Source organism: Biomphalaria glabrata, unplaced genomic scaffold, assembly GCF_947242115.1.
Source record: "Biomphalaria glabrata unplaced genomic scaffold, xgBioGlab47.1 scaffold_19, whole genome shotgun sequence".
Lineage (NCBI taxonomy): Eukaryota > Metazoa > Mollusca > Gastropoda > Planorbidae > Biomphalaria > Biomphalaria glabrata.
Window position 1 is genome coordinate 975,633 of NW_026602932.1, and position 27,641 is coordinate 1,003,273.

General features: G+C 36.1%; 1 protein-coding gene and 1 long non-coding RNA gene across 2 annotated transcripts; one reads left to right on the forward strand and one right to left on the reverse strand.

The window, feature by feature from the left end:
* Positions 1-12,947: 12,947 nt before the first annotated feature.
* On the reverse strand, positions 12,948-16,537 carry LOC129924179 (uncharacterized). The gene is made up of 2 exons (XR_008776154.1): positions 15,339-16,537; positions 12,948-15,215 (listed from the first exon to the last, which is right to left on the reverse strand). It is a non-coding gene; the product is annotated as an uncharacterized LOC129924179 (long non-coding RNA).
* Positions 16,538-17,313: 776 nt separating this feature from the next.
* On the forward strand, positions 17,314-19,694 carry LOC129924165 (uncharacterized). The gene is made up of 2 exons (XM_056017991.1): positions 17,314-17,515; positions 17,639-19,694. Exon 2 carries the CDS (start codon positions 18,595-18,597, stop codon positions 19,102-19,104), a length of 510 nt encoding a protein of 169 aa, XP_055873966.1. The 5' UTR covers positions 17,314-17,515; positions 17,639-18,594; the 3' UTR covers positions 19,105-19,694.
* Positions 19,695-27,641: the final 7,947 nt, after the last annotated feature.

Here is a 27,641-nt window from a genome sequence, read left to right on the forward strand (position 1 = left end):
TAATTGTAATGTTCTTTGGCTAATGTACAATAGTTGATGAAATAGTAGTGGATTTGCATAACACCCAAGATACTAGCCAGAACAGCATGTGTGGATTTGGAGGAGTCTCTATCTAAACACTGTGAAAACACTATGTAGAATTGATTTACCTTGCGTTTAATGTTTTCAAACCCAATTCAATACTTAAATGATCCAGCGATAAACACAAAAATAAATGACTTGTACGAATAGAATAGCGACTTACATTTAAGTATTATCCTTGAATAAATAAAACACAATGATGATAATAATCCACCATAGCTGGGCCTGTCTTAGATAAGTAGAGTCCCTAGGCGATGTGATTTGGTGGCCCCAAATAAAATAGAGGCTAGTCTCAAACTAAACTTTCCAAAGACAGAGAGATATTACTTTCTTTAGTCTAGTCTTGTAATCGTTCTCATCTCTTAAATGATTTCCACTACCGGTAGCCTACTTCCACCACACCTTGGCCTTTGATGATAAGTTATCAGCGGCATGGTCATAATTATTCTAATCGTTCTCCTCTCTCAAAAGATTTCCACTACTTCCACCACACTTTTGCCTTTGATCATTACGTCATGTATATCCCTTACAACCACAAGAAGCCCTGTAGCTAAGTACACACCCAGATGTACAACTCATCAAGAATGTGAAGTGGAAGAGGAAACACTATAAACGCATTTATAACATGTCAAAAAAATATTTAAAAGCATTTAAAATAATCATATTTATATATTAGATGAAATGAGGGCTTAAAGCCAAAGCCTTAACTGCACAATTAAACATTGAATAACAAAAAAATATTTAATTAGGGATGAAATTATCGGTCACCATTTTTTGTACCGGTATGTTATTCATTATTTATTATTTCTTTATGTTGCAGATTCCTTAAATAAGCCAACATGTGAGATAAATGGTTGAAGCAATGAAAAGAGGGAAAGGATGGACCCCTGATGGGTATGACTTTGTGGACAGCACACATATTATTGATGCAAACTTTGATGATATAATGAAAAATCTGAAACCCTCAGCTATTCCTACAATATTTCAGGTGATACTTAATGTAGAAAATGTTAATTTTAGACTTCTATGTGAGTTTGAATTGGTTTTACATTTAACTATTTAAAAAAAATGACTGCTCATGTATCCCAGTATAGTATTTGAAGCAAAGTAGAAATAACAGCGAGTATTTTCAGTATTGTCTAAATAAATGTTTGACTAGTATAATGAAATAACAACTGATATGAACTGATCTAGACTGACTTTAACTTACAACTGAGTTACTTTTACCTATCCCTTAGTTTGTAAGACCGTTGTGGCACCATGCAAGATTTGTCAATCATCTTTCTCCATTCCTCTCTGTCTTTTGCCTTAGTTAGAACCTCTTTCAATGGAAGTACCGTCCATTCTTTTATGTTGTCCTCCCATCGCTTTCTCTGTCTGCCTCTTCTTCTTTTTCCTGGTACTGTTCCCTGGTCTTTGCAAACCCCTAAGAGGCATTCAATATGGTAAATCAAAATGCACTGTTAGATTTAATATATTATTGTACTTATGTATATTTTATACATTTAGTGATATTGATATTCATATCTTGGACTTCAACTAAACAACAAAATGAATTCCAATTGTATATGTGATATTTTATTTTTTGTCATATTTTCATTATTAATTAAATCACTATCTGTATTTTTTATGTCAATGCTATAGAATTAGAGATATACTTATGGTATCTGAATGAAAGCTTATCTAATTTTAATATATACTCCAGAATTTACTGTTATGCCTGAAAGGATTTTGTATTGCTAACAATTATTATTTTTCAGTGTCATAACGATGCAGCTTCCTGGCCAGTTAAAAAGAAGGAAAAATAAAGTCTTAAGGTGAAAGAAGAAATTGTACAATTCAAAGAGACTACTGATATATTATAAAAAGAAAGTTCAATGTTTATGAGAGGAGTTATAGAAAAGCCAACCTCACCTGAAACAGTTATGATGGTAAATGTATTTACTCTATAGTTTAGTGATAAGAATATATAATAATTCGCATAACAATCATTGATAAATTATTCATGTCCATGTGGCACTCTTTTTATTTGTTTGGCAATAGTTATAGATAACATTTAGATCAACTGGTCTAAGATGGATTCCAATTTAACATTTAATATATGATTTTTAAAAATATATTTATGCTTTTCAGATTTATCTTTACATCTGTTTGAGGAGCCTACAGGAAATGCAAATTATACAGATGAAAAAATATCCTTCACAATAACATTGCACTTTTACTGTCCTAATGCGTATGAGTTCCTTTCTACTGCGTTTAACCTGCCTTCAACCAGAACACTAAGAAGATGTATGTGTTGCTCATTAGTATTTTTCTTTTATAATTCTATGATATAATTGGATGATCACCAGGGATGAACAAATGCATGCTGTGATGAATCACCAGGGATGAACAAATGCATGCTGTGATGGATCACCAGGGATGAATGAACAAATGCATGCTGTGATGAATCACCAGGGATGAACAAATGCATGCTGTAATGGATCACCATTAATGGATGCTGACAGCTGCCATGGTATGATTATGAGCTCATTTTTTATAATAATATTTTTTTTATTATCCTGAAGGAAATTTGTTATAAAAAATAGTGCCTTACATATAAATTATTACAATGCCAAAAATGAAATATAAATTCATACAATGGTGTTCCTCTATTTTATAGTACATCTAAAAATGTCCGAGAAAAGTTGAGGACATCCTCATACTTGTCTAGAATCTCTTGAAACTTAAGGCTCTAGGAAATTATAATAATTATAAGAAGAATTACAATATTAGAGCAAAGGTTTATTTTAGCTCATATTATTAAATAAGTAAGTTCCCCTTTCAGACCATGATGTCTATAGTGCAAATGATGTAAAGGTCATCTGTTTCTGTGGCCTATGGTTAGCTAAAGTAATGTGACCAGCACAATAGCCGTCATTACTTTTCTCCAACTAATGTCAGGTACCCATTAGATCTGGGTTGACTAAGAGGGGCCTTAAAGATCCTGAAAATAAAAATTTCAGTCTTCTAGGATTCGAACCTGGGACCTGTGCTCATAAGCCAAGTGCTTTACCACTCCCCACTGTGCCTCTCATATTATTAGTTAGGCTTTAGACATTTCTTCATTGGAACTGAAAACTTGGTGATTCAAAGATATAACTATACTTGTTTACTTGTTTAATTAGTTAATTAAAGTGTTTCAATTTCACTTTGTTTATTATCTTCTGTAGATTATTCATTATTGAGTAGGTCTATTTAGGAAAAAAATCCACTAGATTCAACCAATTCAGTGAAGCATTTCATGACACTTTTAGCTATTATACAAATCAACTTACTTGCACCTGGTTAGAAACAGAAGTAGGCCACCAATTTCCTTCATATTGCATGAAGGGCTAAGGATTCTTGGCCAAGGCATAATATTTTAATCATGATGATATGAAGGATTTGAACACAGGTTATTATAATAACAACATTAGTGTAAGTCAAGTTCAGCCAACTTAATGAAATTATGCGAAAAGTATCTTAATCTAGTTATTATTCCATAGGATGTTGGCAAGTTTACCTTCATCTATTTCAGTCATGATTGCCTTTATATGTGGACAAATAAGCCTATACAGTATTTCCAAGAATGAGAACTTTGCAGGGTAGAGTCATTTGACTTACAAGGTGAAGGTTTTTTATATTTAATTTATGGATGTTTTTTTTGCAAAGCAAAATAACTTCAGGTTGTATAGACATACTCAAAAGAAAGAAATTTTTTCTGAAAGTGACCTTCAAACTTAAAATAAATAAATTATGGCTTTTATTAGTAGTGTTTAAAGTTAAATACTTTGAAAGCTGATCACTAGTTAAGATGTTTAAGTTTACAAGATAATATATTATATTAGCTAGATGATATTAAATTTACTAGATTTTACAGGAATTAATTTATTCCCAAATGTACTTAAAAATATTTTATTTACTGACCAAAGACTTTTTTTTCAGCCTCTTAGAGACCACTGGGACATTGTTCTGGGCTGCATTTGGTATGGGGAACTCTCAGGCACCAGCTATTAAAGAAGAAACAAATAGCAGTCAGGTTAATGGTGACTCAGAGATAAGAGACAGTGTGCTGCTGAAAGTCATTGAGGTGGTTGGCTACGTTTTGTATGGAGTTTACATTCTTGATGCTGTCGTGGTCCTGATCAACTTGTTCATTGCTATGATGAATTTGAAGACATTTAGGTTTGTTTCATGTTATGTTAATCATTAAGTTAAAACTATTTATATATCACATTTCATTCAAATACTCTTTACCTATCAATTCATCGGAGAGGACCTTTTTGTAGTTTGTTTTACATGTTAATTCAGGTTTGATGATTATTACATCCTAGTCCAAACCTCCTGCATGAGGCAGGGTTTGAACATATCAGTAGGACAGTATAGAGTGTATGCTTCATTAATAGAAAATCATCCAAAGTTGTGGGGTGAAAGTCTCTGATGATTAAATATAACATCATCTATCTATTTCCTTTAGAAGTGTTCAGTGCATTTATGAAAAAAAAAAAGATTCCTCTGAACCTTTGCACTGTTATCAGCAGTAGAAATCTTGGCTAGCTTGGACATGTTCATGGAATGCCACAAGGTTGACTTCCTCAAGACATTTTGTATGGTGATCTATTAGAAGCCAGGAGAGCCTTGGGTCACCCACTACTTCTAACTATCTCAACATTTCAGCACTACTTCTAACTATCTCAACATCTCAGCACTATTTCTAACTATCTCAACATGCCAACTTTGGCTGATTTGTTACAAAGCAATATATAAAAATCCAAACCAATCAAAGTGGTAATGAAAACTATGGCTTATGAAGCAAATAATAATAATGGCAATGTCATTGCTATATCAGCATAGAAATTCAACACAGGCTAAACAAAGAATGTGATTCCAGAATTGATATGTCGTTCTTAGCTTTGTTCTAAGGCTGTTAGCCACTTGATAAACAAAAATAATATTGTATACATGGACAGATTTTATAACAGTCCCACTGTTTGACACTTTAGCCAATGATTATGGAATATTTGCTGATGGAACTGCAATGGCTTTAAAAAACTGACAAAGTTGAAGAAAAAGCAGAGAAGTCAATATGAATTGATCTATCATGGCAATAGAGTAAGTCTTATTCTGGATGGAGAAATGACCCATTCATCTGTTCACACCACAATCCAGGCAATATTCTTATTCCATATGCTAGGCCAAATTCCTACAAGTGCTCTTTCTTCCCTAGTTTGAATATAGAATGGGCTGCCTGAATCAGCCAGGAAAACCAGTGACTTAGCAGAGTTTAATTCACTAATTAACATGCATGACTAGATTGACACATGAAATGCATAGAACATAATTATATTCTTTTTTGAAGCAACATCAGTAATCTATAAGATATGAGGCCTTGTTAGGATGGACCAAAGAGCCATTCATTTTAGTTTTTCATCCAACACAAATGGGGACCCTAAAAAAGAAGAACTAAAGATGGAATATCTGTGGATGTGCTAAAACCATTGCTCTGTATTGACTTCACCAAATACATGGTTTTGATGTCAACAACCAGGTTTGCAAAAATGGCTCTTTCATCCTTTTCAAAAGAAAAGATAAACTGGGTACTTTATATTTATAAACAACTCTTGACAAAAAATTGAAACATATTTGGAAAATTGGTAGGCCAATGATTCCACTTTCACATGGATAAGCAATTGTGAAAAAATGATTTTCTATTAAGAACTAGAGAATTGCAACTTGGCAGAGAAAACACTGGACTCGGAGAATCGTCATAGACAGCTTTTGAGGATTCTCAAAACATAGTGACTTTGTTATTAGACCAAAAAGTTTTATTCTGCTGGAAATGTTCATGGAAGATGTACTCTGATGAGCCGAGAAAGAAATGTGAACAAGACCAAAGGGGAGTAAAGAGAACCAACAGTAGAGATGATGCAGTGATGCAACTGAACAATAGATAATGAGTCCTCTATTTGGGAACCCTCAACTCAAAAAAACATTAAGAAACTAGAATACACAAGATAGAGCAGTGAGATTCCGAACTAACAAATATTCACATTTGATTATAGTTAGACCTCTAGTAAAATTATTAAATTTAGAGATCCTTCAGGACAGAAGACTTCAAAAGTAAAGTAGCAATTATATAAAAAACATTAAACAATAAACTTCAAATACAAAAACAAAACTTAAAAAAATACTTAGAAAGACACAAAGATAAAGGAACATTCCTCATCCCATATGCTAGAAGAAATTTATACTCCTTCTTCTCTAGTGCTATTAGAGCATGGAATGGGTTGCCTGAGTCAGCTAGAAAAAACGTGTGAATTGGCAGAGTTTAAGTCATTGATTAACTTGCATGACTAGATTGACCCTTGAGACACCTGTAGGATGTAATAATCTTGGATAAGAAGATGAGATACTGCAAAAAGATGGCAATAGACTGGGGGCTGTGAAAGCTCTTAGTTTATTTCATTTGCCAATGAACAGTCTAAGAAAGAGTGAAGAAAAGAGAGTCCAAATCAGTGGAAACACAGTCTGAATTAAAAAACATGGGTTTAATTGTTTAGATTGGTTTATATTTGTATCAAACTGGTTGTTATTATTTTGATTTTGTTGAAATTTCTGTTTTAACTTGATGATTTCTCACTTTGATTTTGTCTGTAATATTCTTCATCTATCTCTTAGTATGTTGGGGCATCTTACAAGATTTGTAGATCTTCTTTTGGGGTGTTATTCAGGAAGTCTAACTTGCATCTGGTCACAGCTAGGTCCAAGGTTTGAGTCCTCCTTAAGACTTATCTATGTATTACTACAGTTTCTTCCCCTTCTTCTCACTGGGTGCTGCTATTATATTTGATGTCATGTTTATTTCATCAATAGTCAAAGTAAGAAGTATTTGGGCCTGATATTGATTAGTTCTATACCTACTATTACTTAGTCATAGTAAAAAGTATTAGGACTTAATAGTGTTTAGTTTTGTTTCACTTTCAAATAGAATAGTTACTTATTCAAATTCATTTGTTAAGGTATGAAAGAGTTGAAAAAAACATGTAAATCTTTTTTTTAATGCTTTTGATATAGTGCATAGTTCATGCTTAGAGCATACTTATTTTGCTATGGCCCAATCTCCTTTTGTTGACTATTGGGGGAAGGGAACACATGGGAGGTTTACATGCTGTCTTTGGGCTTTCAGAAAACAACTCTGCTCGAGTCAGGATTCAAAATCGAGCCCCCATGGTAAGTGGCTAAGCTGTAGCCAAGCAGTGTAGGCCCGCCTCTCAGCCACACATGCCACAAATTTTGTGAATGAAAATGGGAAAATGGAACCTGCATCTGACAATGTTATTATAGAAACTCTTTTAGAAAATACTTTTTACTATGACTATGGGTGGCTGCCTGGATGTGCAGAATGCACGCTGGACTGTTGTTTGGACTTGTTGACGGTCCTGGATTCATACCTTGCCCTTCCCTATCGTCCTCTGAGATGTTTGGATGAGGAAATAAATTATCTTCAACTTTGAAGGAACATTTGAAACATGTAAAACATTTTACAAACTATCATCTCTATTTTAAAAATGGCCTCGTTCTTAAATAGGGCACTTGCTAACATTGGATACTGAAGAAGTTACAGCGCTACTACTGCAGCCTTGAGTTCAAATCACAGTATAGAATGCAATTTTTATTTAGGGCTTCAGGATGTTTCCAACCTTGAGTTATGGATGGCTGCCTGGTCGTGCGGTTTGCGCGCTGAACTGTTGTTCGGATTTGTTGAGGGTTCAAACCCTGCCCACTCCCATCCCCCGTCGTCCTGCGGGAGGTTTGGAATAGGAAGTAAACTATCTTCAACTCTGGAGGAACATCCGAAACAATGTAAAACATTTTACAAAAACATTAACATCATTTTGGGATATTATCTTTCCTGAACAAAAAATCCTTATTCTATTAATTTTTTACTGTTTGGCTTAAAAGTTTTTAGGATAAGAAGAGCTGAGTCTGAATCTGGGACTATCAAGTTGACCACCATTTCTGAAAGTTAATTTAATTTTTTATTTAACTTACATTGTGATACCATGCAGTGTTAACTTGATGTGAATAGAACTGATGTAGGTCAGTGAGTTCAGCAATACAAACTTAACCAGCAGAAATAACTGGAATATAATGGCAAAGTTCCCCTTTCAGACCTTGCGATCTACAGTGTCAAGGCTCTTTTTCTTCTCTAATATATGTATGTGTACTTCAATGCTGATTACTAAATGTACCCAATTCCTGGCAATACCTTAACGACACATATAATGACAGAATAAAGTGTTGAGGAGATGGAGTGTTGAGGAGATGGATCATTGAGGAGATGGAGTGTTGAGGAGATGGAGTGTTGAGATGGAGCGTTGAGGAGATGGAGCATTGAGGAGATGGAGTGTTGAGGAGATGGAGTATAGAGATGGAGCATTGAGGAGATGGAGTGTTGAGGAGATGGAGTGTTGAGGAGATGGAGTATTGAGATGGAGTATTGTGGAGATGGAGTATTGAGATGGAGTGTTGAAGAGATGGAGTATTGAAATGAAGTGTTGAGATGGGGTGTTTAGGAGATGGAGTGTTGAGGAGATGGAGTATTGAGATGGAGTGTTGAGGAGATGGAGTGTTGAGGAGATGGAGTGTTGAGTTGGAGTGTTGAGGAGATGGAATGTTGAGATGGAGTATTGAGATGGAATGTTGAGGAGATGGAGTGTTGAGATGGAGTGTTGAGGAGATGGAGTGTTGAGATTGAGTGTTGAGGAGATGGAGTATTGAGATGGAGCATTGAAGAGATGGAGTATTGAGGAGATGGAGTGTTGAGGAGATGGAGTGTTGAGGAGATGGAGTATTGAGGAGATAGAGTGTTGAGATGGAGTATTGAGATGGAGTGTTGAGGAGATGGAGTATTGAGATGGAGTGTTGAGGAGATGGAGTGTTGAGGAGATGGAGTGTTGAGATGGAGTATTGAGATGGAATGTTGAGGAGATGGAATGTTGAGGAGATGGAGTGTTGAGATGGAGTGTTGAGGAGATGGAGTATTGAGATGGAGTATTGAGATGGAATGTTGAGGAGATGGAGTGTTGAGGAGATGGAGTATTGAGATGGAGTGTTGAGGAGATGGAGTATTGAGATGGAGCATTGAAGAGATGGAGTATTGAGATGGAGTGTTGAGGAGATGGAGTGTTGAGGAGATGGAGTATTGAGGAGATAGAGTGTTGAGATGGAGTATTGAGATGGAGTGTTGAGGAGATGGAATATTGAGATGGAGTGTTGAGATGGAGTGTTGAGGAGATGGAGTGTTGAGTTGGAGTGTTGAGGAGATGGAGTGTTGAGATGGAGTGTTTAGGAGATGGAGTATTGAGATGGAGTGTTGAGGAGATGGAGTATTGAGATGGAGCATTGAGGAGATGGAGTGTTGAGATGGAGTGTTGAGGAGATGGAGCATTGAGGAGATGGAGTGTTGAGATGGAGTGTTGAGATCGAGTGTTGAGATGAAGTGTTTAGGAGATGGAGTGTTGAGATGGAGTGTTTAGGAGATGGAGCATTGAGGAGATGGAGTATTTAAGGAAACAGGAAACTTGTTCTATTCTAAAGTCACTAAAAGAAAGCCTTTACATTTATTTTGTTTAGTTTTGTATTTTTATTTTTTCTCTTTTGTTAAAAAAATTTGAACAGAATTTTTTAAATACTCATTTGGGAATCAACTGTGAAATTTGGTGAAATTTATTAACCGGGATATAGGCTAATTGATTCATACTATTTGATATCTATCTTTTAATTTTTGCTTTCCTCTGCTATGCTGTTTTTTTTATTTACACACATTTTATCTTATATTGTTTGAGATCTATCTGTGATCTATATTATCCTGTTTAAGATCTATCTGATCTAATTTGTGATCTATCTTGTTGGAGATATAAATGATCTAATTTGTGATCTATATTATCTTTTTATGAGATCATTATTTTCATATTTGAGATCTCTCTTAGCTTTTGCAAATAGAATTTCAAGAAATGATGATATTTATATTAAGCCCTTCTTGCATTTATTTCTTTCAGAATGTCCAAAAGATTAGTCAGCTAAGGAGCCTAAAATGTTAGCCTGTTTACAAATATGAGATCTTCCTTGACTACACAAGTACCTTACAAAAGAAGGCTACTCACTTGTGTTTGGATATGTCAGCTGTTTTGGTAATAAATCAAGTGTTGTTTTTTCTACTATCTCTAATGTTTGTAGGTTCTAAAGTTAGAAAGTGTTGTTGTTTTTTAATGCCACATTGCCTGTCAAGTCTGTTTAGTTTTTATTTATTCTTTTTTTTATACAGTCCCTGTGGCCCTTTTCAAGCATGACAGATACTATTCTAAGCAGCTTTTTTTCACTGGAAATTATTCAACCACAGAAGCTGTGAGGGATATCTGAAATCCATTGCTTACTTGTCTAGAAAGACTTCCATCGATTGAGTGATAAAAGATTAAGTGTACACAACTTTTAGTAGTCACCACATAACATTTTGATGCTCAAGACAATACTGTTCATGAATGGTTTATTTTTCTTTATGCTGAGAGTGTCCAAGAAAGATAAGGTCAAAGGTTAATTGGACAAACAATAAACTTTGTCTTTGAATCTGAAATTGTAGAACTTGTAGAGAAAAACAACTTTGTGTTGTTTTTTTTTAATTTACCAGGCACCAAGTACCTACTATTCATTTACTTTGACTGTTGACTTTAAGTTAGAAATTAAGGAAAGATTTCTTTGAGCTATATTTGTCAATGACCATAGGCATTAAGAGAGTTGACACCTCATTTTACTTTTCAACAAGATGATGTCTTAAAAAAATTAAGAGCTTTTGATGGAATTCTGTGGTTGAATAACATAAGGAATAATCACAGGATTCCATCAAAATCATTGCAATTTGAACATTGTTGGTAGTGTCAATGTTAAGTTTTTTAGTTCTTTGTGTTATTACATTATTCATTTTCTAGTGACCAGGCAGTGTTTTATACCATGAATGAATATGTTGTAAGAGGTTTAAGGTATACCACTCAATCAATAATATCTTTGACAATAAAATATTATTTTTTTTTATATTTTTGGAACAGAATATGCTAATGTGTTAAATGTACATTTTTCTTTTTTTTTTTTTTTTGAATAACAACTGATATTTAGTTTTATCCCTTTGTATCTTTCTACAGTAGATGCACTGTCATACTAAATAGAAATTTTAAAAAATTATAATAACTTCTAATCAAATTGTCTCCCTTTTAAAATCAAATATCTAAATGAATCATGCTACTTTCTACACAATCTACAGGACTACCATGTACATTAGTTTTTAACGAAAAGTTGCTAACTTTAAATAATTGATTAACTCATTTTGATATTTATGTATACCTTGTAATAAAAGTGGCATTCATTTTACAATTTCATTTGTTTTTATTGTAACTGGTCTGTGTTAATTTCTTTTTTTTTTTCAAATTACTTTGTATTGCCTATATGGGGAAATGGTATTTCTGGTGTTTCTTTGCTCAGCAAAAACAAATCAGGATTTGAACTCAAGCCCCCTTGACAGTGGTTTATGCCAGATATCCAGCATTTCATGCAGTTTGTAGGCCAAATTTGATACAGTGCCCCAGTGCAGGTAGAAAGAGGAAACCTTGCCTCATTAATGTTTGCTGCTCCAGACTTGCTTCTCTCTATCTCAACTGATCTAGGAAGCACTACAGCTGGGTTTCATTCCACTGCATTGGCTAGAGAGGATTTCAGTCTCAGGCTGCAACTTAAATGAAGTCTGATGTGATTTTATTTATAAAAAGTTGTATGGATGTCTTTAAGCTACATAACTTATCCTAGTCCAATGTGTTGATTGACATAGTTACCAGGTACTGGTACTAAAAAAATTGCCGCTTTTATCCTACCCTTCCAGCAACCTTAGATCTAGTTTTTCTAAATTTCTAGTAGTTTAATAGTGCTTTTCCATATGTCATTAAAAAGTTATGTTAAAAGTTAACAGGTTTCTTTAGCTAATTGGTTTGTAACAATATTTGTTTTTGAGCAAATTTTTAGCGAATCTCAAACTTTAATCTGATTCTATGGCCTTCAGTCACAAAGCTGCTATGGATCATCTCATTTTCCAAACATTAGCTATGAATCATTTTCCTGACATTAGTTGTGGTTGCAATGATGTCACCCACACATCTATATATTTGAAGGAATGGAATATGCCAATACAGTTTGGGATCAATGGCATCGTAGGCTCTGCCTGGGATTAGCACTGTATTCTGCTAACTGAAGGGTTGACTCCTGATTTTTCCTCAAAGGCTTTCCCATGTTGGTTTTAGCTGCAGACTTAGCAATCTGTAGGGCAGATGATATAAAGGTCATCTGTTTTTGCGTCCCATGATCGGCACTATGACCAACTGTCTTTCCCTTTCCCTAAGAAATGCCAGGAACCCATTAGAACCAGGTGTACTCAAAGGTGCCTAATAGTCCTAAAATTAAAAATCCCAGTCTTCAAACCCTGGACCCATGTTTGGAAGCCAAGTTTTTCACCGCGCAGTCACCTCACCTCCAAGTGAATTATATAGAAGCTTTTCACTGTTTGCTCAACTTTCATTCTACAACTAAAGCAAGGTAATTATGTATTGTTAGGGACAGGGGTGGTCTCAATGCTGTCTGGAATGATTCAAGAGAATATTAGTATTATGTTAGCATGGCAGGGCCCAAGGTCATGTCTAGCCTGCACTAACAAGAAGTTACAGTTGCCAGAAGGTCTACTGGGTGGGTTGTATCTGTGCACCTCAGTCTGTGACCAAGGGGCTTGATAAAAGAAATCAAGAAAGAGAAGAAATAAAATGATACTTTAATTCAAATGAGCAAAGCAGCAGTTACAAAACACTGCAGATAAAAAAAAATTAGGAAAAGATCTAGTACATAAACATTAGAAGTGGCCATCATTTTAAAACAAACTTTAAAAAAACAAACTGCCAATTATTTTGACTTGTTTCAATTAGAAAAATAATGTACCATAATATATAACTATATATATAAAGTAGCTTTACATATAGAAAAATAAAACAAATTCTGAAACTTAAAGGCAGTTCAAAGTACAGAATAATTAAAACTGACACACTCTTGTCAACAGTACAGGAAACAGCATCGCCCTAACCCATATAATAATAGGCGGAAGTATAAGCATACAGCTTAGCACTAGTCTACAAAAGTAGCAAAAAAAAAACAACATAAAAATAGCTCTAGAGCGTCAGTTCACAGTTATAAAAAAATGCTTGCATGACCTGTTAATAAAGTCTAGGTCTACTGTTTGTTTTCTTGGTTTTACATGTGTTCCATCAGAAATAGAGATTACATCCTAGCCCTAACCAGGACAGTGAGTGTTCATACCAGAGACTATGGATAGTGGATACCCCCATGATCACCATTAGATAAGACAAAGTGAATTAGTATTTGAAAGTTTTAAATAGACTATGGGGATGAACTCAATGCTATAGTGAAGTCTGACAATATTAAATATTAATATAATCTTTATTTATGAAACAATTTCTTATTTATGATTTCAGACTAAAATTTAAAATGCATTCATAGCAACACACAAAAAACATTCAAATTAATAATAGCATAGCAAACGTTAACAGTTTTATTTTAAATATAATATAACATATTATAATTGATCTAAATAATGTCAAGTCACTATTTACACTATAAAAAGCATAGAACAAATTGTGCATGGATGTGACACTAATGAACATTAATATGATAGCACACAAAAGCAGGGGAGATAATAAATTGAATTAAAAGCATAATGTAGCAAGGCTTTGGTGTTGTGACTCCAATAATAATAATGATAATATACCACAGCCCCTCCCTCCTCCAAAACAAAAAAGATAAAAACATTTCACTGAAACAACAAGAAGATTGAGGGAAAAAAAGGAATATGAAAAAGAACAATGACTGGACTGAATGACAAGATTTACCTAAATATAGAACAAGATACAAGTCAATTATAGTGATTCCACCCAAATAGTTATTACAAAGTACATCACTTGTACCTATATTAGAAATGATTGATCTATTCATTGTCATCTGTTAGGTTTTCTGACTTTGCGACCACTTCTTGTAATGTAACCTCTTTTTCTTCTTCTAGCCAGCTTTATTGCTGCTGAGCTGTGAGCTCTTTTGCAGACTGTGCCAAAAAAAAAATTTTGCTGTTTTCTTCAGTTGTTCAGCACTGCTGTACACGGTGTTGGTTATGTTGGGCTGTAGTGGAAGTAGGGTCTGCCTAAGGTGGATTAGGGAGGGGCATTCAAAGAGGATATGGTTTACGGCTTCAAAGGGGTGGGCGCAGTGTCTGCAAAAGAGGAGTTGTGTGGAGTTTATTTTGTTCAGGTGGTAATTTAATAGTGGAGTGTGTCCTGTTCTTAGTTGGAAGGATGTAGATTGTTCTTTGCAGGGGAGGAAGTTAATACTGTCCAGTTTGTTAGGCGTAGTCATTTCTTTGTACATGGCTCTGCCTGTGTTTCCTGATGCCCATTGGTTGAGCCACTCCTCTTTGTGATTGTTGACTAACATTGACCTTAGGGTGAGGTAGTTAACAGGTCTATCTGGTTGTTCCATAGATGAACCTGCCTTTGATAGCTTATCTGCCTTTTCATTTCCCATGATGACAATGTGTCCAGGGATCCACTGTAGTGTGATATTGATATTTAATTTTGATATCATCTGGTGGATTATCACAATGAGTGTTGTCAACTCTCTTGGGCTGTTTGATGTGCTGCTGTTAAGTTCTTGAAGAGTAGATTGGGAGTCTGTAAAGACAACAATATCTGATGGTGGTTGCATTCCTTCATATAATTTGTTTTCCACTGTCTGTTGTGCTATGGTAATGTAACATAAAGTAGGTGACCACGGGTACTCAGCCTGAGGTTGGGAGGAGATCTGAATTTGAAGTAGCATTAGGGAAATGTTCGTTTCTTTACAGACGCAGGTTCCCTCACAAAAAAGGCTCTAAATGATGGTAGAAAAGGAAACAATCTCTAATGTATCGAATGTGTCTGTGTCTTTGCCTCTAGGAATTGTTTTCCCTCTCAAGATGTTCACTGTAAAGAGAACAAAAATCAATCAAAACATTTTCATAGTCAGTGAAACATAAAACTTAGCAAAGCTTTACTTAGAGGTTTAGTATAAAAAAAAAATTAATTGATATACATAGCTTTTCTTACCTTTTTATTCCATACATCTCTTGATCAATATTTTGGTTTACATTTCATCTTCATGTTGGTCTACATCTTCATCATGCTGGTCTACATCTTCATGTTGGTCTACATCTTCATCATGTTGGTCTACATCTTCATGTTGGTCTACATCTTCATGTTGGTCTACATCTTCATGTTGGTCTACATCTTCATGTTGGTCTACATCTTCATGTTGGTCTTCATTCTTCATGTTAGTCTTCATGTTAGTCTTCATTCTTCATCATGTCAGCCTACATCTTTATGTTGGTCTTCATTCTTCATGTTGGTCTTCATTCTTCATGTTGGTCTACATCTTCATGTTGGTCTTCATTCTTCATGTTGGTCTTCATTCTTCATGTTGGTCTACATCTTCATGTTGGTCTACATCTTCATGATGGTCTACATCTTCATGTTGGTCTACATCTTCATGTTGGTCTACATCTTCATCATGCTGGTCTACATCTTCATGTTGGTCTACATCTTCATCATGTTGGTCTACATCTTCATGTTGGTCTACATCTTCATGTTGGTCAAAATCTTCATGTTGGTCTTCATTCTTCATGTTAGTCTTCATTCTTCATCATGTCAGCCTACATCTTTATGTTGGTCTTCATTCTTCATGTTGGTCTTCATTCTTCATGTTGGTCTACATCTTCATGTTGGTCTTCATTCTTCATGTTGGTCTTCATTCTTCATGTTGGTCTACATCTTCATGTTGGTCTACATCTTCATGATGGTCTACATCTTCATGTTGGTCTACATCTTCATGTTGGTCTACATCTTCAAGTTGGTCTACATCTTCATGTTGGTCTACATCTTCATGTTAGTCTACATCTTCATTATGCTGGTCTACATCTTCATGTTGGTCTACATCTTCATGTTGGTCTACATCTTCATGTTGGTCTACATCTTCATGTTGGTCTACATCTTCATCATGCTGGTCTACATCTTCATGTTGGTCTACATCTTCATCATGTTGGTCTACATCTTCATGTTGGTCTACATCTTCATGTTGGTCTACATCTTCATGTTGGTCTACATCTTCATGTTGGTCTTCATTCTTCATGTTAGTCTTCATTCTTCATCATGTCAGCCTACATCTTTATGTTGGTCTTCATTCTTCATGTTGGTCTTCATTCTTCATGTTGGTCTACATCTTCATGTTGGTCTTCATTCTTCATGTTGGTCTTCATTCTTCATGTTGGTCTACATCTTCATGTTGGTCTACATCTTCATGATGGTCTACATCTTCATGTTGGTCTACATCTTCATGTTGGTCTACATCTTCATGTTGCTCTACATCTTCATGTTAGTCTACATCTTCATTATGCTGGTCTACATCTTCATGTTGGTCTACATCTTCATCATGCTGGTCTACATGTACATGTCTACCTTTTCATCATGTTGGTCTACATCTTCATGTTGGTCTACATCTTCATGTTGGTCTACATGTACATGTCTACCTTTTCATCATGTTGGTCTACATCTTCATGTTGGTCTACATCTTCATCAGTAGAAAGGACAAGGAGAACAGTGCTAGCAGAAGAAAGGACAAGAGAACAGTGCTAGCAGAAGAAAGGACAAGAGAACAGTGCTAGCAGAAGAAAGGACAAGAGAACAGTGCTAGCAGAAGAAAGGAGAAGAAAACAGTGCTAGCAGAAGAAAGGAGAAGAAAACAGTGCTAGCAGAAGAAAGGACAAGAGAACAGTGCTAACAGAAGAAAGGAAAAGAGAACAGTGCTCGTAAAATTCTCACGATTTACTATATTGCGTAAACCCTTAAAAATTCATTTGTCGTTAAAATATGCATATTAAAATTAATTTGCACACACTCTCTTTCTTCAATAATACGGCATGCGTTTAGATATTAGTAATTTATTTATTTTTTATTAAAAAGTGAATTTTGGTTAAAACTTACAAAAAAAAGTGTAGGACAAGAGAACAGTGCTAGCAGAAGAAAGGACAAGAGAATAGCGCTAGCACAAGAAAGGACAAGAGAACAGTGCTAGCAGAAAAAAGGACAAGAGAACAGTGCTAACAGAAGAAAGGACAAGAGAAAATCGCTAGCACAAGAAAGGACAAGAGAACAGCATGATGAAGATGTAGACCAACATGAAGATGAAATGTAAACCAAAATATTGATCAAGAGATGTATGGAATAAAAAGGTAAGAAAAGCTATGTATATCAATTAATTTTTTTTTTATACTAAACCTCTAAGTAAAGCTTTGCTAAGTTTTATGTTTCACTGACTATGAAAATGTTTTGATTGATTTTTGTTCTCTTTACAGTGAACATCTTGAGAGGGAAAACAATTCCTAGAGGCAAAGACACAGACACATTCGATACATTAGAGATTGTTTCCTTTTCTACCATCATTTAGAGCCTTTTTTGTGAGGGAACCTGCGTCTGTAAAGAAACGAACATTTCCCTAATGCTACTTCAAATTCAGATCTCCTCCCAACCTCAGGCTGAGTACTACATCTTCATCATGCTGGTCTACATCTTCATGTTGGTCTACATCGTCATCTAGCTGGTCTACATCTTCATCTAGCTGGTCTACATCTTCATCATGTTGGTCTACATCTTTATGTTGGTCTACATCTTCATGTTGGTCAACATCTTCATCATGCTGGTCTACATGTACATGTCTACCTTTTCATCATGTTGGTATACATCTTCATGTTGGTCTATATCTTCATGTACATCTTCATGTTGGTCTACCTTTTCATCATGTTGGTCTACATCTTCATGTTGGTCTACATCTTCATGTTGGTCTACATCTTCAAGTTGGTCTACATCTTCATGTTGGTCTACATCTTCATGTTGGTCTACATCTTCATCATGCTGGTCTACATCTTCATGTTGGTCTACATCTTCATGTTGGTCTACATCTTCATGTTGGTCTATATCTTCATGTTGGTCTACATCTTCATCATGCTGGTATACATCTTTATGTTTGTATATATCTTCATGTTGATCTACATCTTCATGTTGGTCTACATCTTCATGCTGGTCTACATGTACATGTCTACCTTTTCATCATGTTGGTCTAAATCTTCATGTTGGTCTACATCTTCATGTTGGTCTACATCTTCATGTTGGTCTACATCTTCATGTTGGTCTACATCTTCATGTTGGTCTACATCTTCATCATGCTGGTCTACATCTTCATATTGGTCTACATCTTCATCATGCTGGTCTACATGTACATGTCTACCTTTTCATCATGTTCGTCTAAATCTTCATGTTGGTCTACATCTTCATGTTGGTCTACATCTTCATGTCGGTCTTTATCTTCATCATGCTGGTCTACATCTTCATGTTGGTCTACATCTTCATCATGTTGGTCTACATCTTCATGTTGGTCTACATCTTCATGTTGGTCTACATCTTCATGTTGGTCTACATCTTCATGTTGGTCTACATTTTCATCATGCTGGTCTACACCTTCATGTTAGTCTACATCTTCATGTTAGTCTACATCTTCATGTTAGTCTACATCTTCATCATGCTGGTCTACATCTTCATGTTGATCTACATCTTCATGTTAGTCTACATCTCCATGTTGGTCTACATCTTCATAATGGTCTACATCTTCATGTTGGTCTACATCTTCATCATGCTGGTCTACATCTTCATGTTGGTCTACATCTTCATGTTGGTCTACATCTTCATCATGCTGGTCTACATCTTCATGTTGATCTACATCTTCATGTTAGTCTACATCTCCATGTTGGTCTACATCTTCATGTAGGTCTACATCTTCATGTTGGTCTACATCTTCATGTTGGTCTACATCTTCATCATGCTGGTCTACATGTACATGTCTACCTTTTCATCATGTTGGTCTACATCTTCATGTTGGTCTACATCTTCATCATGCTGGTCTACATCTTCATGTTGGTCTACATCTTCATCATGCTGGTCTACATGTACATGTCTACCTTTTCATCATGTTGGTCTACATCTTCATGTTGGTCTACATCTTCAAGTTGGTCTACATCTTTATGTTGGTCTACATCTTCATGTTGGTCTACATCTTCATGTTGATCTACATCTTCATGTTGGTCTACATCTTCATGTTGGTCTACATCTTCATCATGCTGGTCTACATCTTCATGTTGGTCTACATCTTCATGTTGGTCTACATCTTCATGTTGGTCCTTATCTTCATGTTGGTCTATATCTTCATGTTGGTCTACATCTTCATCATACTGGTCTACATCTTTATGTTTGTATACATCTTCATGTTGGTCTACATCTTCATCATGCTGGTCTACATGTACATGTCTACTTTTTTATCATGTTGGTCTACATCTTCATGTTGGTCTACATCTTCATGTTGGTCTACATCTTCATGTTGGTCTACATCTTCATGTTGGTCTACATCTTCATTATGCTTGTCTACATGTACATGTCTACCTTTTCATCATGTTGGTCTACATCTACATGTTGGTCTACATCTTCATGTTGGTCTACATCTTCGTGTTGGTCTACATCTTCATGTTGGTCTACATTTTCATGTTGGTCTACATCTTCATTGTGGGCCATAATGTACATGTCTACCTTTTCATCATGTTGGTCTACATCTTTATGTTTGTATACATCTTCATGTTGATCTACATCTTCATGTTGTTCTACATCTACATCAAGCTGGTCTACATGTACATGTCTACCATTTTATCATGTTGGTCTAAATCTTCATGTTGGTCTACATCTTCATGTTGGTCTACATCTTCATCATGCTGGTCTACATCTTCATGTTGGTCTACATCTTCATCATGCTGATCTACATGTACATGTCAACCTTTTCATTATGTTGGTCTACATCTTCATGTTGGTGTACATCTTCATGTTCGTCTACATCTTCATGTTGGTCTACATCTTCATGTTGGTCTACATCTTCATGTTGGTCTTTATCTTCATCATGCTGGTCTACATCTTCATGTTGGTCTACATCTTCATCATGCTGGTCTACATCTTCATGTTGGTCTACATATTCATGTTGGTCTACATCTTCATGTTGGTCCACATCTTCATGTTTGTCTATATCTTCATGTTGGTCTACATCTTCTTCATGTTGGTCTACATCTTCATCATGCTGGTCTACATGTTCATGTTGGTCTACATCTTCATGTTGGTCTACATCTTGAAGTTGGTCTACATCTTCATGTTGGTCTACATCTTGAAGTTGGTCTACATCTTCATGTTGGTCTACATCTTCATGTTGGTCTACATCTTCATTATGCTGGTCTACATGTACATGTCTACCTTTTCATCATGTTGGTCTACATCTTCATGTTGGTCTACATCTTCATGTTGGTCTACATTTTCATGTTGGTCTACATCTTCATGTTGGTCTACATCTTCATTGTGGGCCATAATGTACATGTCTACCTTTTCATCATGTTGGTCTACATGCACATGTCTACCTTTTTATCATGTTGGTCTACATCTTCATGTTGGTCTACATCTTCATGCTGGTCTACATGTACATGTCTACCTTTTCATCATGTTGGTCTAAATCTTCATGTTGGTCTACATCTTCATGTTGGTCTAAATCTTCATGTTGGTCTACATCTTCATCATGCTGGTCTACATCTTCATATTGGTCTACATCTTCATCATGCTGGTCTACATGTACATGTCTACCTTTTCAACATGTTCGTCTACATCTTCATGTTGGTCTACATCTTCATGTTGGTCTACATATTCATGTTGGTCTACATCTTCATGTTGGTCTACATCTTCATGTTGGTCCACATCTTCATGTTTCTCTATATCTTCATGTTGGTCTACATCTTCATCATGCTGGTCTACATGTTCATGTTGGTCTACATGTTCATGTTGGTCTACATCTTCATGTTAGTCTACATCTTCATCATGCTGGTCTTCATGTACATGTCTACCTTTTCATCATGTTGGTCTACATCTTCATGTTGGTCTACATCTTTATGTTGGTCTACATCTTCATCATGCTGGTCTACATGTACATGTCTACCTTTTCATCATGTTCGTATACATCTTAATGTTGGTCTATATCTTCGAGTTGGTCTACATCTTCATGTTGGTCTACATCTTCATGTTGGTCTACATCTTCATCATGCTGGTCTACATCTTCATGTTGGTCTACATCTTCATGTTGGTCTACATCTTCATGTTGGTCTACATCTTCATGTTGGTATAAATCATGTTGGTCTTCATTCTTCATCATGCTGGTCTACATCTTCATGTTGGTCTACACCTTCATGTTGGTCTACACCTTCATGTTGGTCTACATCTCCATGTTGGTCTACATCTTCAAAATGGTCTACATCTTCATGTTGGTCTACATCTTCATCATGCTGGTCTACATCTTCATGTTGGTCTACATCGTCATCTAGCTGGTCTACATCTTCATCTAGCTGGTCTACATCTTCATCATGTTGGTCTACATCTTCATGTTGGTCTACATCTTCATGTTGGTCAACATCTTCATCATGCTGGTCTACATGTACATGTCTACCTCTTCATGTTGGTCTACATCTTCATGTTGGTCCACATCTTCATGTTTCTCTATATCTTCATGTTGGTCTACATCTTCTTCATGTTGGTCTACATCTTCATCATGCTGGTCTACATGTTCATGTTGGTCTACATCTTCATGTTGGTCTACATCTTCATGTTAATCTACATCTTCATCATGCTGGTCTTCATGTACATGTCTACCTTTTCATCATGTTGGTCTACATCTTCATGTTGGTCTACATCTTTATGTTGGTCTACATCTTCATCATGCTGGTCTACATGTACATGTCTACCTTTTCATCATGTTGGTATACATCTTAATGTTGGTCTATATCTTCGAGTTGGTCTACATCTTCATGTTGGTCTACATCTTCATGTTGGTCTACATCTTCATCATGCTGGTCTACATCTTCATGTTGGTCTACATCTTCATGTTGGTCTACATCTTCATGTTGGTCTACATCTTCATGTTGGTCTAAATCATGTTGGTCTTCATTCTTCATCATGCTGGTCTACATCTTCATGTTGGTCTACACCTTCATGTTGGTCTACACCTTCATGTTGGTCTACATCTCCATGTTGGTCTACATCTTCATAATGGTCTACATCTTCATGTTGGTCTACATCTTCATCATGCTGGTCTACATCTTCATGTTGGTCTACATCGTCATCTAGCTGGTCTACATCTTCATCTAGCTGGTCTACATCTTCATCATGTTGGTCTACATCTTCATGTTGGTCTACATCTTCATGTTGGTCAACATCTTCATCATGCTGGTCTACATGTACATGTCTACCTTTTCATCATGTTGGTATACATCTTCAAGTTGGTCTATATCTTCATGTTGGTCTACATCTTCATGTTGGTCTACATCTTCATGTTGGTCTACATCTTCATCATGCTGGTCTACATCTTCATGTTAGTCTACATCTTCATGTTAGTCTACATCTTCATGTTGGTCTACATCTTCATGTTGGTCTACATCTTCATGTTGGTCTTCATTCTTTATCATGCTGGTCTACATCTTCATGTTGGTCTACACCTTCATGTTGGTCTATATCTTCATGTTAGTCTACATCTTCATCATGCTGGTCTACATCTTCATGTTGGTCTACATCTTCATGTTGGTCTACATCTTCATGTTGATCTACATCTTCATCATGCTGGTCTACATCTTCATGTTGGTCTACATCTTCATGTTGGTCTTTATCTTCATCATGCTGGTCTACATCTTCATGTTGATCTACATCTTCATCATGCTGGTCTACATCTTCATAATGGTCTACATCTTCATGTTGGTCTACATCTTCATGTTTGTCTATATCTTCATGTTGGTCTACATCTTCTTCATGTTGGTTTACATCTTCATCATGCTGGTCTACATTTTCATGTTGGTCTACATCTTCATGTTAGTCTACATCTTCATGTTGGTCTACATCTTCGTCATGCTGGTCTTCATGTACATGTCTACCTTTTCATCATGTTGGTCTACATCTTCATGTTGGTCTACATCTTCATGTTGGTCTACATCTTTATCATGCTGGTCTACATGTACATGTCTACCTTTTCATCATGTTGGTATACATCTTCATGTTGGTCAATATCTTCATGTTGGTCTACATCTTCATGTTGGTCTACATCTTCATGTTGGTCTACATCTTCATGTTGGTCTACATCTTCATCATGCTGGTCTACATCTTCATGTTAGTCTACATCTTCATGTTAGTCTACATCTTCATGTTAGTCATGTTAGTCTACATCTTCATGTTAGTCTACATCTTCATCATGCTGGTCTACATCTTCATGTTGATCTACATCTTTATGTTAGTCTACATCTCCATGTTGGTCTACATCTTCATAATGGTCTACATCTTCATGTTGGTCTACATCTTCATGTTGGTCTACATCTTCATGTTGGTCTACATCTTCATCATGCTGGTCTACATCTTCATGTTGGTCTACATCTTCATGTTGGTCTACATCTTCATCTAGCTGGTCTACATCTTCATCTAGCTGGTCTACATCTTCATCATGTTGGTTTACATCTTCATGTAGGTCTACATCTTTATGTTGGTCTACACCTTCATGTTGGTCTACATCTTCATGTTAGTCTACATCTTCATCATGCTGGTCTACATCTTCATGTTGGTCTACATATTCATGTTGGTCTACATCTTCATGTTGATCTACATCTTCATCATGCTGGTCTACATCTTCATGTTGGTCTACATCTTCATGTTGGTCTTTATCTTCATCATGCTGGTCTACATCTTCATGTTGATCTACATCTTCATCATGCTGGTCTACATCTTCATAATGGTCTACATCTTCATGTTGGTCTACATCTTCATGTTGGTCCACATCTTCATGTTTGTCTATATCTTCATGTTGGTCTACATCTTCTTCATGTTGGTCTACATCTTCATCATGCTGGTCTACATCTTCATGTTGGTCTACATATTCATGTTAGTCTACATCTTCATGTTGGTCTACATTTTCGTCATGCTGGTCTTCATGTACATGTCTACCTTTTCATCATGTTGATCTACATCTTCATGTTGGTCTACATCTTCATCATGCTGGTCTACATGTACATGTCTACCTTTTCATCATGTTGGTCTACATCTTCATGTTGGTCTACATCTTCATCATGCTGGTCTACATCTTCATGTTGGTCTACATCTTCATCATGCTGGTCTACATGTACATGTCTACCTTTTCATGTTGGTCTACATCTTCATGTTGGTCTACATCTTCATGTTGGTCTACATCTTCATGTTGGTCTACATCTTCATGTTGGTCTACATCTTCATCATGCTGGTCTACATCTTCATGTTGGTCTACATCTTCATGTTGGTCTACATCTTCATGTTGGTCCTTATCTTCATGTTGGTCTATATCTTCATGTTGGTCTACATCTTCATCATGCTGGTCTACATCTTTATGTTTGTATACATCTTCATGTTGATCTACATCTTCATCATGCTGGTCTACATGTACATGTCTACTTTTTTATCATGTTGGTCTACATCTTCATGTTTGTCTACATCTTCATGTTGGTCTACATCTTCATGTTGGTCTACATCTTCATTATGCTGGTCTACATGTACATGTCTACCTTTTCATCATGTTGGTCTACATCTTCATGTTGGTCTACATCTTCATGTTGGTCTACATCTTCGTGTTGGTCTACATCTTCATGTTGGTCTACATTTTCATGTTGGTCTACATCTTCATTGTGGGCCATAATGTACATGTCTACCTTTTCATCATGTTGGTCTACATCTTTATGTTTGTATACATCTTCATGTTGATCTACATCTTCATGTTGGTCTACATTTACATCAAGCTGGTCTACATGTACATGTCTACCTTTTTATCATGTTGGTCTAAATCTTCATGTTGGTCTACATCTTCATGTTGGTCTACATCTTCATCATGCTGGTCTACATCTTTATGTTGGTCTACATCTTCATCATGCTGATCTACATGTACATGTCAACCTTTTCATTATGTTGGTCTACATCTTCATGTTGGTGTACATCTTCATGTTCGTCTACATCTTCATGTTGGTCTACATCTTCATGTTGGTCTACATCTTCATGTTGGTCTTTATCTTCATCATGCTGGTCTACATCTTCATGTTGGTCTACATCTTCATCATGCTGGTCTACATCTTCATGTTGGTCTACATCTTCATGTTGGTCTACATCTTCATGTTGGTCCACATCTTCATGTTTGTCTATATCTTCATGTTGGTCTACATCTTCTTCATGTTGGTCTACATCTTCATCATGCTGGTCTACATGTTCATGTTGGTCTACATCTTCATGTTGGTCTACATCTTGAAGTTGGTCTACATCTTCATGTTGGTCTACATCTTCATGTTGGTCTACATCTTCATTATGCTGGTCTACATGTACATGTCTACCTTTTCATCATGTTGGTCTACATCTTCATGTTGGTCTACATCTTCATGTTGGTCTACATCTTCATGTTGGTCTACATTTTCATGTTGGTCTACATCTTCATGTTGGTCTACATCTTCATTGTGGGCCATAATGTACATGTCTACCTTTTCATCATGTTGGTCTACATGCACATGTCTACCTTTTTATCATGTTGGTCTACATCTTCATGTTGGTCTATATCTTCATGCTGGTCTACATGTACATGTCTACCTTTTCATCATGTTGGTCTAAATCTTCATGTTGGTCTACATCTTCATGTTGGTCTAAATCTTCATGTTGGTCTACATCTTCATCATGCTGGTCTACATCTTCATATTGGTCTACATCTTCATCATGCTGGTCTACATGTACATGTCTACCTTTTCATCATGTTGGTCTACATCTTCATGTTGGTCTACATCTTCATGTTGGTCTACATCTTCATGTTGGTCTACATCTTCATGTCGGTCTTTATCTTCATCATGCTGGTCTACATCTTCATGTTGGTCTACATCTTCATCATGCTGGTCTACATCTTCATGTTGGTCTACATCTTCATGTTGGTCTACATCTTTATGTTGGTCCACATCTTCATGTTTCTCTATATCTTCATGTTGGTCTACATCTTCTTCATGTTGGTCTACATCTTCATCATGCTGGTCTACATGTTCATGTTGGTCTACATCTTCATGTTGGTCTACATCTTCATGTTAGTCTACATCTTCATCATGCTGGTCTTCATGTACATGTCTACCTTTTCATCATGTTGGTCTACATCTTCATGTTGGTCTACATCTTTATGTTGGTCTACATCTTCATCATGCTGGTCTACATGTACATGTCTACCTTTTCATCATGTTGGTATACATCTTAATGTTGGTCTATATCTTCGAGTTGGTCTACATCTTCATGTTGGTCTACATCTTCATGTTGGTCTACATCTTCATCATGCTGGTCTACATCTTCATGTTGGTCTACATCTTCATGTTGGTCTACATCTTCATGTTGGTCTACATCTTCATGTTGGTCTAAATCATGTTGGTCTTCATTCTTCATCATGCTGGTCTACATCTTCATGTTGGTCTACACCTTCATGTTGGTCTACATCTCCATGTTGGTCTACATCTTCATAATGGTCTACATCTTCATGTTGGTCTACATCTTCATCATGCTGGTCTACATCTTCATGTTGGTCTACATCGTCATCTAGCTGGTCTACATCTTCATCTAGCTGGTCTACATCTTCATCATGTTGGTCTACATCTTTATGTTGGTCTACATCTTCATGTTGGTCTTCATTCTTTATCATGCTGGTCTACATCTTCATGTTGGTCTACACCTTCATGTTGGTCTACATCTTCATGTTAGTCTACATCTTCATCATGCTGGTCTACATCTTCATGTTGGTCTACATCTTCATGTTGGTCTACATCTTCATGTTGATCTACATCTTCATCATGCTGGTCTACATCCTCATGTTGGTCTTTATCTTCATCTTGCTGGTCTTTATCTTCATCATGCTGGTCTACATCTTCATGTTGATCTACATCTTCATCATGCTGGTCTACATCTTCATGTTGGTCTTTATCTTCATCATGCTGGTCTACATCTTCATGTTGATCTACATCTTCATCATGCTGGTCTACATCTTCATAATGGTCTACATCTTCATGTTGGTCTACATCTTCATGTTTGTCTATATCTTCATGTTGGTCTACATCTTCTTCATGTTGGTCTACATCTTCATCATGCTGGTCTACATTTTCATGTTGGTCTACATCTTCATGTTAGTCTACATCTTCATGTTGGTCTACATCTTCGTCATGCTGGTCT